This window comes from Typopeltis vanoorti, chromosome 4, assembly GCF_054136105.1.
Source record: "Typopeltis vanoorti isolate ZY-2024b chromosome 4, IOZ_Tvanoo_1.0, whole genome shotgun sequence".
Classification (NCBI taxonomy): domain Eukaryota; kingdom Metazoa; phylum Arthropoda; class Arachnida; order Uropygi; family Thelyphonidae; genus Typopeltis; species Typopeltis vanoorti.
In genome coordinates this window covers 47,220,617-47,234,313 of record NC_143552.1, presented here as the reverse complement: position 1 = coordinate 47,234,313, position 13,697 = coordinate 47,220,617, and the positions used below count along the sequence as shown (strand labels likewise).

Sequence of the window (13,697 nt, the reverse complement as noted above, 5' to 3'; positions counted from 1 at the left end):
AAACATTTTTATTTTTTTGCAGCTCATGCTTAATGATACTACTCATCCATCTGACTCCTACCAGATTTATCCTCCTGACTTTGGGTTTACAGTGAATATTGCTTCTTCTGGATACTCCTTAACCATCCCCCACGCACTGCAAACACTAACAAATTCCAAAATCTCCTGCCTCTTGTTTCTGATACTTCTGGCCTTAGTACATAGAAACTGCAGCATCCCTGCAAGCCTAAAACCACTTTTACTTCCTGAATTGACAACACTATTCAATATTTTTGCTTGAGAGACTAAATTCTGCATTTGATCATTCTCACATTCACTTGCTTCATGGATACCTTTCCCTCCCACACACGCAAAGTCTGCATCTGCCCTAATTTCTTTAATTTTCCTTACTTAGTGCTTCCACACTCTCAGTGAACAAAACTCTCTAGTCACCTAACTTCATATCAATTTAAGTGCAGTCCATTAGCATTGTACAATTCTTTACACCTATCAAACTCAGGTCATAGATCCACAAACTCCACATCATTAATTTTGCACAACCTGCATATTAATTCATTAGTTATCATCGCTCTCCTTCTCAGTTCACATCTATTACAGTGTGCCAAAAGACTTATTATTATTATTATTATTATTATCATCCCCAAGAGCTCATGGAGTCAAAAGATTCATCTCACAGGTCCCTTTGGAACACAGCTCATCATACAGTGTCTTAAACACACTCAAACTCCTTGCAGACACCACACTCTCAGGCAAGGCATTCCAATCATTTACAACTCTGCACGAAAAAAACCTGCCTCTCATTTCCCTACTCACATCCTCTTTATACAGTTTCCAGGGATGACCTCTGGATCTCCCCAGATCTCCCACTATTTTCTGTAGAACTACTTCAACATTGATCATATAACAACCCCCTACCAACTTGTAGGGCTCTATCATATCTCCCCTCTTCCTCCTGTCCACCAAACTGCAAATTACATCTTCTCAATCTTTCCTCATACTCAACATTCCAGAGGTCAGAAACTACCTTGGTCAGTCACCTTTGAACCCTCTCCAATATCTCTTCATCCTTCTGAAAACCAGGTGACCAAATCTGAGCACAATAATCCATGTGTGGCCTAATCAAAGCCTTATACAATGGAACAAGAATCTCCCTACTTCTACACGTCAGTGTCCTCCGCATCATTCCCAGAAACCTTTGTGTTGTCTTCACAATTTTGGCTATGTGTCCCCTAAATTTTAGATCCTTATCCACTGTCACCCCCAGATTTCTTATTTTCTCCACCTCCAACAATATATCCAACTTAAACAAGACTTACCAACTTCATCCTCTCACTCTTTTTATCGCTTCTTTTAATAACTCTTTCACATCTTCCCTTATACAATACTTCTCACCTCTCAAGTCATTGGTTCCAGCAATCAATTCTTTCACCTTTTCATTTCATTAGTAATGCTGCATTCTGACAGCATTACTAATATTATTAATTTTTGCACCATGGAAACAAGATTTTGTAGTGCTTTTGTGAAGTAATTCCCCCCCCCCCCCGACGCCGACGCCACCACCACTATCACAGAATTGCCATAAAAAATTATCTCCTTACGCTCTTTCTCTCATTTATTCTTACAATTTCCATTTTGGCTTTAGACCTCTAGCTTTATTCTGATCTCAGTTCAATTAATCTCTTGCTGTTTCTACAGCCAGCTTGTGAATGACTACAATGCAAGCAAGCTATTTTTTTAATTTTTTTATTAAGGTCTTCTACATTCTCCTGAACTTCTGCCACCACAACTTTCACATATGCTATCTCACTACTACTTTCAATCTCTTCCTCTTTCACCATCATTTAAACCTGGCTCCATTCACTCCAATACTTTTGGTCTTATGGGTTTCAGTACTAACTTCTGCTACCTCACTCTCTTGCTTCCAACCAGTCTCGCATATTTTTGGCTCATAAAACATCTACAAGTCTCCCTGTCTCTTTCTCTATCTACCTACCTCACTCTAATGCTCCACCTCCACTACAACACTACCCAGGAAGAGGCTAGTGTGGCATCAGAAGATTTGGGTTCAAGAACCTAACAACTTCCTGCAATTTAAATTAAAGACTCTTTAATTGAAGATGAGTTACCATGCCTAATGAGATATATACATTTCATATAAAGCAAAAAATTACTCACACTCCTTTCTCATCTAAAACTCTAAATCCACTAGATGATGGTTCATTTGTTGTTCCTGCTTGAAAAAATGCTTCTGAAAGTTTTAAAAAAAAGAAGGTATTTTAATATACATAAATACACCACTAAATTCATTATTAAATAATTATTATCAACCCTTTATAAAATAACAGAATAAAACACAGCAAAACAGAATGATGGAACATACAATTTTAATTAAAATGGATTTAAAAGTCTACATGTATTTACATGAAGTATGGGAAGAAAATTGGTCGATTGGTAGAGCCTCTGCTACTAATGGCTCAGCAAAAAGTTAAGCAAGTTTGAGCACGGTTAGTAGTTGGAAGGATTTAAATCGTTCGATGCTGTTGGCACACTCTCCCTCGATGAGTCTTTGAACTCCTTAGAGGTGTCACATAATAATAATATAGATGGAGAAGTACCTTGTGACTTTCAAGGAATAACTGGTTTGCACTAAATGATTCTACAGTGAAAACTGGAATCAAGTCACATGTACTAACCCACCCTCTACCTTATTCTGGGTATAATGATGGATCTGAAGATCTTATTCTCTAATCACTCATTTAAGAGGCCTTAAATAGTATTTATAGGCTCTATAGGTTACATTCTTAATTTAGTATTTATAAGTTCTGTAGGTTATATTCTTATAGTATTTATAGGTTCTGATAAATAACAACTGTTGTTAACAGTAGGGATGTGCTGAATATTTAGTTTTCCTTCAGTATTTGGCTGATTTGGCATGATTTTAGGTATTTAGCTTTGGCTGAATCAATAGAAAGATTCAGTATTCAGCTAGTCGAAGCAGAAAAATTCCTGCTATGTACACCATAACAAACACAAAGAATAAGTGTCATTGTTATATATGGTTGGAAGGTAAGGCTGGCCAAGTAGCTCAAGAAGTTGGTTCATGTTTATTTAAACAAACATTATTATTATTATTACCCCAAGACCTCATGGAGTCAAAGATTCATCTCGGAGGTCCCTTTGGAACACAGCTCATCATACCGTGTCTTAAACACACTCAAACTCCTTGCAGACACCACACTCTCAGGTGTGGTGTCATTCCAATCATTCACAACTCTGCATGAAAAAAACCTGCCTCTCACTCCCCTGCTCACACCCTCTTTATAGAGTTTCCAGGGATGACCTCTGGTTCTCCCACTATTCTCTGTAGAACGTCTCCACCATTGATCTTATAACAACCCCTTACCAACTTCTGGGTCTCTATCATATCTCCCCTCTTCCTCCTCTCCACCAGACTGCAAATTACATCTTCTCAATCTTTCCTCATACTCAACATTCCAGAGGTCAAAAACTACCTTAGTCAGTCGCCTTTGGACCCTTTCCAACATCTCTTTATCCTTCTGAAAACCCGGTGACCAAATGTGGGCACAATAGTCCATGTGTGGCCTAATCAAAGCCTTATACAATGGAACAAGAATCTCCCTACTTCTACACGTCAGTGTCATCCGCATCATTCCCAGAAGCCTTTGTGTTGTCTTCACAATTTTGGCGATGTGTCCCCTAAATTTTAGATCCTTATCCACTATCACCCCAAGATCTCTTATTTCCTCTACCTCCAACAATATATTCTCATCAAGCATAAATTCAGCATCCCATCTTTGTTTTCCAAATTTAAAAACCTTACATTTTGCAACATTGAATTCACATCCCCATTTGCTTGCCCAATCACTCAATTTATTCAAGTCTTCTTGCAAGGCCACAACATCTTCACTACTCTTTATGGTTCGTCCCAACTTTGCATCATCTGCAAACAACTGAATATCTCCATCCAAATCTTTGCCAATATCATTAATATACAAGTTAAATAGTAATGGCCCTAAAACAGACCCCTGAGGCACTCCACTAGTGACTTTCCTTTTCCTGGATATCGCACCCCAATACACAACTTGCTGATACCCAGTCTCCAATCCAATGCATTAATCTAATATCCAACCCCATCTGCTCTAGTTTCACTGTCAACTTATCATGAGGTACTCTATCAAAAGCTTTTGCAAAATCCAAGTATATTACTGTGTATCCTTCTCCTCTATCCAAGGAAACAGTCACTCTATTGTAATAAGTAAGTAGATTACTAAAACATGACTTCCCTTTAGCAAATCCATGCTGTCCATCAAAGATTATACCATTGTTGTCTACCCAACTCTGGATCCTAGTTCTCACCAGCTTCTCCAACAACTTAACCACAACACCTGACACAGAGATAGGCCTATAGTTTGATGCTTGAGTTCGATCACCTCCTTTATGAAGTGGCACAATCTTGCCCTCCTTCCACTCCTTAGGAACTTGACCAAGTGCAAGAGTCTTATTAAAAAAAATATGTCAAGGCAGGTGTCAAACTCTCTGACACTTTCCTTCAGAATACGCAGTGATATATTATCATGTCCCACAGTATTATGGAAGACAAACTCTTGTAACTTAATATTGTGGTCAGAATAGGAACATTAAAATTGTTCTGATATTGAAAGCAGTTCTTGATGTTCATCCTTCACTTGAAAAGATTACTTTATGCTTTTTGACATCTGGACACAGCTTTCTTCCAAATGGCACTGATTTTGGTGCCACTGAACGTGCCCTAAAATTATAACAAAGATTGTATATTCCAGAAGACTATATCAACTAAATGAAATCCTGCAAAAGAAAGAACCATCTTATTGTTCATAGGATGGAGAAAGAGAATTTTTAAGTACAGCTAGTTTGGAACAATCTATTGTCAACAGAAAAACAGATATATTAATATTTAACAAAATAAATTGGTTTCAATTTAAAGAAAGTGAAATTCGAAAAGAAAGTCCTTAGAGAATTTTTGTCAAAAGTAGTTTTGGAGATGAAGCTAAAGAAATAAATCTGGAGAGGAAATGTGCGAGACCATCAGAAACAAAAAAGAATTTTAGTGAGTTACTTTATAATCTATGGCCAGATGGCAAGCCTATACCAGAAAAGAAATTGGAAGACTTAAAATTTTTATTGAATTTAATTCCAAAGGATGCTAAACAATTTTATAAGAATTTAGTGGGTGATCCTAATATTGAAGAGGATATAGATGGGTTTGAAAGACACATTGATTTCAACAATCAAGAAGACAAATAAGTTTCAAATACTATTTCTATTTAAGTCATGCATACTTGCTTCTGTTTATGAGTTTTGTATTATTTTTTAAAAATTTTTTCCATAAAAATTTTCACTCAAATAAATGTTTTTTTATTTACCACAAAATAAAATAAATTGACATACAATAGTTTTGCTTAACTTGACTAAACGACAGTTTTGTTACATGGTTGCGATATGCAGAACTCATAAAAATTATTGGGTAAAAAAGCAAAACTTGACCAAGCGACTTTTTTTGATGTAACAGCTAAAGTGTTTATTTTATTGCTTTTGTTCTCACACACAAACATTTCTGATATATTTTTAACTAACAAGCCAAAAATTAGTTCCAACTAACAGTAACTTGATCTTTAAAGAGGGAGTAAAGTTTAAAGCTTTTTTCCAAAAACATCATTTTGGCGCTTGGTCAAGTGATGCATAACATGGTCCAATTGTAATCCAGTTTTGTGTTTGGTATCAGCAATTTCTCCGCACTTCAACCTAGACAAGAACAACCCCATAGGATTCCCATACCTTATATCAAAAGGCATCTCCAAACAGCTCTCGAAAATTATGAAGAAATACAATCTTGCTGCCACCTACAAACCCATCAACCAGATCCAAAACTTGTTACCCTCGTGTAAAGACAAACTTTCACCTATGATGCTATCTGGTGTATATGACGTTCCATGCTCCTGTAAACTCTCATATTTTGGACAGACAGGCAGATCAGTTTTTAAACACATTTCAGAACATCAAGACCATATCCACTTCATCAAACCGCATAAATTAGGCCTCGCTCAACATGGAGTTGAAAACCCAAACCACAAGATCCATTGGAAAAAGACAAAACTTCTACACAGATCTTCATATAAATATGAACGTTTATATAAAGAAAGTGCTGAAGCCCTACTCCACAGACCAAATTTAAACCGCAATGATGTTCTTGCCATCCCTAAATTGTGTAAAATAATAACTCAACTGTAATTAATTTTAATTTGATTTAAGTAATTTAATTCAATTTAAGTTCAGGCCACACCGTGCCGCTGCACGCAATTCGGATTCCTTTGTACGTAATGTGCCGTTTCTTTTGTCATTCCTAGTATTGTCATACTGTACTGATGATGTCCTAAGATACCTAGGACGAAATATTTACGTAATAAAAACCTACTACTGTGGTTCACGTGTGTAAAATTTAGTCAATGCTTAATTTCAGTACTAGTGATCTGACTTATTCACCAACTTTCACTGATTAACTGCTTAGATTTCTCTTTCTGGAAATCATAAGTTGCTGTTTTTGGCTGTCCATTTCATAATCGGCTGGTTTGAGTTGTTTCTGACTGTAGGTGACTTTGTAGGTATTGTCCACAAAGTATTCCTGGTAAGATTTTTACAGGGTACTTCACCATTGCTTTACCCCCCCCCCCCCAATTTTATCCAGGCCCGGGACTGGCATATGGCTGGGATGTATTCATGACTGTAATCCATGTGTGTTCATGGGACCGGTTTGCCTGTTCTGGGGGACAAAACATCTGAGTTTCCAAGTATGGAAACCCCTATATATGAGACTGGCTAACTTACCTTTAGCCAAAAGAGGCCAGATAAAGGTTCCTCATGTCACTGATGGGAATCAAACCCAGGTCTTTCCTACCAAAGGGCTTTGTCTAAACTGACAAAGCTATGGACTTTCATAATCGGCCATTAATGTTAATTTCATCATGGCTGTTTCTTATTTTTTCAACCTTAATGGTATACAAATTATAGAGGTGAAGACTAATTTCTTTACCATAAAAACCTTGTAATCAGCAATGAATTTCATTAGCAAATGTGAATCCTGTGAGCATATAATATAGCAAGAACTGCATATTCATTGTCTTATGTGCTTCAATAACATGCAAAAGACCTGCCCACTGTGTATGTAAAAGTTCCTTTTTATATCCTTTTGTATTAATTAAACAGAAGTAGAAATTGTTACAGGATCTGTTGGTTCTCTCAAAATTAGTTGTACTCCTGAAAGTCACATATTAGCTTTTTTTTCTTTCTTTAGTCTACTGAGTCAAACTAATTTTATAAGATGTGCACAAACACATCACTCAGATCACTTTATTTCAATCCCCTGTTTATATCCAAACTAACGAGTATGTAGTGTTTACTGTGTGAGCAATGTCATTTTGATACTTCAAAAGTAGTCTGTACTTGTTTTAAGATTACGTTTAAGATTACATTTATATTTAAGATTGATGATGATGATTAGTTTCCTTTCATCCATATGGATGGTAGGGGCAGCTATGTTACCATACTAGGGAAGTGACTATGAGCAAGGTGGTTTCCCATTGCCTTCTATACAGCCATAAGATATAGTACAGTAAAGAAGGCAATGGGAAACCAACGGGAAACCTGCATGTTCGGTTTGCCTGTTTGTGGGATAAAAAACCCCAGGATAAACTGGGGGAAAAAAAAACCATACTGTCCATGCCCAAGACCAGTTAACTTGCTATGGCCAAGGAAGATCCTTCAGCTCCTCACATCTTCAACAGGAATCGAACCTAGGACACTCCTTCCCCAAACATATGGTTGCGAAGCGCATAGCCACTAGACTAACCGCGCGGATATATTTAAGATTACAAATCTTAAATATAACATAATAATGAAGAAATAAGGGATTCAAAAAAAAAAGACTTGGGTGAAAGTGAGAGAACTAACAGAATGTGTCTGTGCTGAAATATTTCTTGATATAAAATGGGAATTAGAATGGGAATTAGATGGGAATTCAAATCACACCAACATTTACTTTCATATATTGCTTCATGTCTTGAGTCACAGTAGCCGCAAAAAGGCAATTAAGCAAGTGCAACTTAAAATTTCAGTATTATTGTAAAATATTTCAAAACCAACATAAGTGTATATATCTGTAAAAAAAATCTTATTTGATAGAATTTGAGTGCAGATGTGTATTCAGAACTTATAAACACATTCTTCTTCTTAAGTATTCTGCAATTGAACAGGTTCTTCTCTTAGTAGTAAAAACTTTCCTTCCACACTCTTCTGTTCTGAGCCTTCTCTCTCCTTTGGTTGTGTACCTGTCTCCATTCAGCATGTCATCTAGCATTGTTTTCCTTACTCTTCCTCTGGGTCTTTATCCATCTATTTTTCCTTCGATGTCATCTCTGATAATTCCATTTCCTCTCAGAATATGTCCGATCCAGTTTCCCTTTCTTCTTTTTATCCTCTTTAAAAGACTTCTTCTACTGTTTTTAAGCTCATTAGTTATTTTATCTGTCCATTTGATTTTTTCCATTTCCATCCTTCTCCAAATCCACATCTCAAAGCTTTCCAAAATCTTAATTTCTTCTTTCTTCAATGTCCAAAATTAACTGTAGTTATAAAGAAAGAAAAAACCAAAAATCCCTACAAAACCTTCAATATCATCAATATTCAGTCTTTAAACAGTGTGCACTGCCACCATCAGATAATTAAACTCAACCTACTAGTTCTAGCAAGACCTTAATTAGCAGCTACAGCATCCATTGTCCACATCACCCATCAAATTACATGTTGCATTATTACTTCCAGGAATCCCAGAGATAGCATTATCTGCTGTGATGACAGCAGATGTCTGCCATACTTTCCTCCCTGGATGTTTATTAAAATCAATGATAGCCTTAGGCCAGCTGTCTGTGATGACTAGTAGTCATCACAGTAAATTTATAAAAATTTTATCATTCCTTCTATCACTTGCATTTGTAAGAACTGGCATTCCACATAAGAGCAGAACATACTGTTATATCTTCTGACTTGCCCTGTTATTATTATTAGTTATATTATTTACATATCTTATTTATTCTTAGCTATTCCATTGCTGACAAATTTATATTCTTTTAAGTCGGCTGCACCAGCCGGCAACTGAATTCTGACACACAATTTAAAACTACTGAAAAACAATATAGGGATCAAGTGGTTTGCAGTCGTGGTCCCCCTTTCTTAGTTGCTAATAGATTCCCCTTCTAATTATGCATGGTCCAAAATTTAACAAGTGGTAACTCAATTCTCAGAACATTGACAGACTCATGTGGTTTGAATTAAAGAAATACATTGATTTAGACAAATACATATATACACTTTAGTTAGAAATTCCAATTCTAAAGAGTCTGAACTCCCCCCCCCCTTTAAGTTAATGTATCCAAAAGGTTTACTCTAAAATCTTATACTAGAAATCTCATACTCTTCTTAGTGTAACTACATTCAGGCTCGGTTAATTCTTACAGAGTACTCGGTTCCCATATATAGGAATAACACATATACATAAATACATTCTACATCCTAGTATGGAGCATACCAGACGTACTCCGTCTTGCAAAATTCACATGGGACAATATTCTCTTTTATGCTTTATCCTCCCCCAAAATTCAGTTAATATTCAAATTCAAATTTAACACAATGATATAAATGTTTCTTCCAACATAAACAGTCCGAAACCTTGGGTCCCAGCTCAGCTTAAGCTTAGGGTGTCACTTGCTCTTTAGACGTAGACAGAAATGTCCAAAAGAAAACAGTTCTTTAGATACAGAATGGAAGTTGACTATGTGGAGGTCCTTAACCTTCTGATTCCTATATACCCTCTTTGGTTATTATTCAATTTTAATATGAAAACTTGCACCTTACTGTTCTTGCTTTTCTGGTAGTTGTTGGAATTTCCTTAACTAGACTTCCGGGTTACCTCACCGTATATTTCTTATGGCGTCTGCGACATACTTCTATTCTTTTCAAAAGAGGTTCACCTCTTCGCTGATTTATACGTTGGCATGACTAACCAATGGCTCTTTTCTGGAACTCTGGCCGCATTCCTCAGTTATGGCTACGGTCGACGCTGCACGTACAGCAACGGGCAAATGTTGCTGGGTACAGCGGCAAGCTTCACAGCTGTCCAGCACTTGGATCAGGAACGGAAAATAAGAGAGCGATTGAATTCCGCGCCGAAACCTATATAGCTAATGTGAGCGCCCTCTCTTGGTGACTACGTCATGCACATAGCAGTGGCCGATTGGTCACCGCAGCTCCGAACTGTTTTTGACATGGCTCAAGACATATATCATCTTATATACATCTTTCAGCATTTATACATAATCTTCCTTTGTTAAATAATCCACAAACATTATCTATTTAAATTATGGGTCTCTCAAAAATTACTTAATATCTACTAAAAAAATGGTTAGACATAGTTCTGAATTACCAAGATGCACATTTTCTTCACGGAGGCATAAGCATGTCCATATCCATGGTTTTTAACGTTACCTTATGTTGGGTTGGAAATAGGATGACTCATTAAAAGTGAGTTGGCACTTTTTCCTACACAACAATACAGAACCCAAAGTCTGCTTTTTTTATCTTCTTTGGCTAAAAACTTCCTTAGTTCCATTTTGCTGAATTCATTTGATATCACTTTGCACGTTCTCATCAATCCAACTTCTGTGAAGTCTTGATTTTCTGCAGTTCAAATCCCAAAGTTATTTTACTTCAGAAGTTCAATGTCAAAAAGCACAACTGGCATTCCTTTTCCAATTCCACTGATATATCAGAAGAAACAAGATATTTTCTGTTCAATGATAATGTGTGTTTAGGCTTAAAAGCTGGTTAGAACTCATGTTGAATGTTTAATGGGATGAACAACAACACAAAGAATGAATTAAGCAATAGTTTAATGCTTCCAATATTTCATCTTTCTCACAGATATAATTTATATTGCACCACCAAAGATATACCATATACATGCAAAGCAATATAAAGTAAAGTGAAAGTTAGCAGATGAGAGTCCGAACTAGGAAGAGAGTGCTGTCTGTCAGAGCTAGTAGGAAGCATAGGTAGTCACTCAGGATGCCTATAAATCACTGTTTCCCATATTCTGAGAAATAATACATCCAGGTCTATTTTAAATGGAGTTTGGTTTAAGGGCAGTTACAGATGCCAGAAAAAAAATTCTCTCATGTAAAATTGCTGTGATTAAACATAGTTTTTTTTTTTTTTTTTTTTTTTTTTTTTTATTCTGTGTGTAATGTCCAAGGCATGGTCTGCTAGACCAAACTGTCCATGGTCATGAATACAGATGCATTTCCATGTTTTTCCAAGCAGATATTGGTTGATCTTCCAGTCTATCCATAGAAGGTCAGCTTACAAGAAAAAGGAACCCAGGAACTGAGAGAGAGAAAGGAGTTGGATCTTTAGGGGAATAGATAAGGGAAGCAGCTGCAAGTAGCGATTGAAGGCAATATGGATATTGTATTGTTTCAATATTTTGACTAACTTCCAGTCAGCTTCTTAATCTGAGTTTAAATTCAGTCTCATAATCTGAAGGTCATAAGTGTTCTCCAGTACCATCGACAAGGTGTAGCATAGAGGCAGCCTGCCTCATGGCGTGGCTTAATAAGGGCGCTCGTTCATCCATATTGCAGTAGGTGCCATCGCTATGCTAACAATTCCTGTTAGCATAGCAGTGAGGAAAGAAGTTTTTCCCAGCTTAAACTGATTAAAAATTATTTGCGAACAGCAATGACCCAAGAAGGATTGGTTGGTCTAGAAACTACATCGGAGGTGGACATAGCTTATAATTTAAATTTAGAAAAGCTTATAAACTGTTTTATTGTGCGATATTCCCTTAAAGCAAACATTTAATTAATATTATTATGTAATTGTTTTGCATTAATGTTTCTCTTATAATAAAAACAAATAGCAATTGGAGATTTTCTTATATTGTTGTCTTATAGTCCATCAGGGGCAATATTTAACTGTTTGCCTCAGAGCGTGATCTAATCTGGCAACGGCCCTGGTGTTCTCACATAGGGCACACCAATATTTTGCGAGGTTGGTAGGCTGAGTAGTTAGCATATCTATTGGTTGTCAATCAACAGGCTTTTGAATCTGAGTTTTTGAATATGGGTTTGAATCCCACTATGGGCACAAATGTTTGTGATTGTCTTTAGGTAAGAGATGAATTTCATCACCCAGCATGAGATCACTTTCCTGCTAACTGGGGACCTAATGTGGCTTGAAAAAGTTCCATATCTGACATCAAGAGCAAGATTTCTGGACTATGTAAAAAATAAAAAAATATCCTTAATCCACCCATAGTATGAAAGTACTATAGGTTTAGAAAAAACCTTTCGTGGGTAGGAACCACATTACGACATTCAGACAATTGTTGTCTGAAACAGTGAGAAATTAAGCCCACAGCCAGCAATTCTTAAAAAAGGTCAACCCAGTTAGCACATCAAACCAATCTTCCCATTCAATTCTCTAGAAAAAACAATTGAAAAGGTTGTCAAATCTGCTAGCTTTTTCATTACCTGGAGGCTAGCTAATTAATTAGTGATCACAATATGGATTCTAGCATCCTTGATCCACAGAAGATCTCTCAACCAACCTTACTCACTTTGAACACACAAGCTATGAAAAGAGTCAATAAACTCATGCGATCACTTGGCATTAACAGGACTTCTGATCAAATGTAACAGTGATCTGCTTATAAAACTACCCACCTTATAACCTGCCTTCCAATCTTGGCAACTGGCAACTCAGTTGCCAGTTTCCTCTCAGGTTATTCACTATGTCGTGGCAGAAGATTTCCTATCTTCATATTTTCACATCTTATCTAATTGCTAGAATTCCAACATAATTAACAAATTATTATTATTATTATTTCACGAGAAGAGAATTTCAAAAAGAAACACACATGGCCTTTATTGATTATGAAAAAGCCTTTGACAAAATTAATAGACAAAAATTGTTTAAAATATTAACTGATTTAAACATATCATACCAACTTTTACAATCCATTCAAGAAATATATACAGGAAATAAAATAGTAGTTAAATTAGAACACATCTCAGAATGGAAAGATATATCAAGAGGAGTTCAAAAAGGATGTACCCTCTCACCTCTGCTTTTCAATATATATATATATAAATAAAATTATAACAATCTGGAAACAGCATAACCCATTTGGTATACAAATGACCCCGCAAATGAAGATAGATACACTACACTACTATTTCATCATCACGAACCATGGGCTCACTCCCCATTAATGTCTGATGCCTGTTTCACTATCTTCTTCCACCTTTCTTTGTCCAGTGCACAGTGTCACAGTTTTTGTACACCCATTCCACACCAGTCTTTTATATCGTCTATCCATTCTCTGTATGGTCTACCTGTTCTGTTTAAGTCATCCAAAATACCAAACATAAATGTCTTTATCTTCCGGTCCTCACACTCATTCTACAGATGTGTCCAAACAATTGCAGCTTCCGTTTTATAATCTTCTGCATTAGATTCTGTTTTGGTTCAGATTCATTCTTCCCTTTGCAATCCTGATCTTTATTTCTTTTTTACAGTCCAAGTCATAT

The 13,697-nt window shown here is 36.4% G+C and overlaps 1 protein-coding gene across 1 annotated transcript in view; it reads right to left on the bottom strand.

The window, feature by feature from the left end:
- The window catches only part of LOC150107281 (protein Skeletor, isoforms B/C), a 365,485-nt gene that overhangs the window by 315,226 nt on the left and 36,562 nt on the right, over positions 1-13,697 (bottom strand). The window contains exon 3 of the mRNA XM_090391768.1: positions 2,176-2,248. Within this exon, the coding sequence (XP_090247894.1) occupies positions 2,176-2,248 (73 nt within the window). The remainder of the gene's footprint in view (positions 1-2,175; positions 2,249-13,697) is intronic.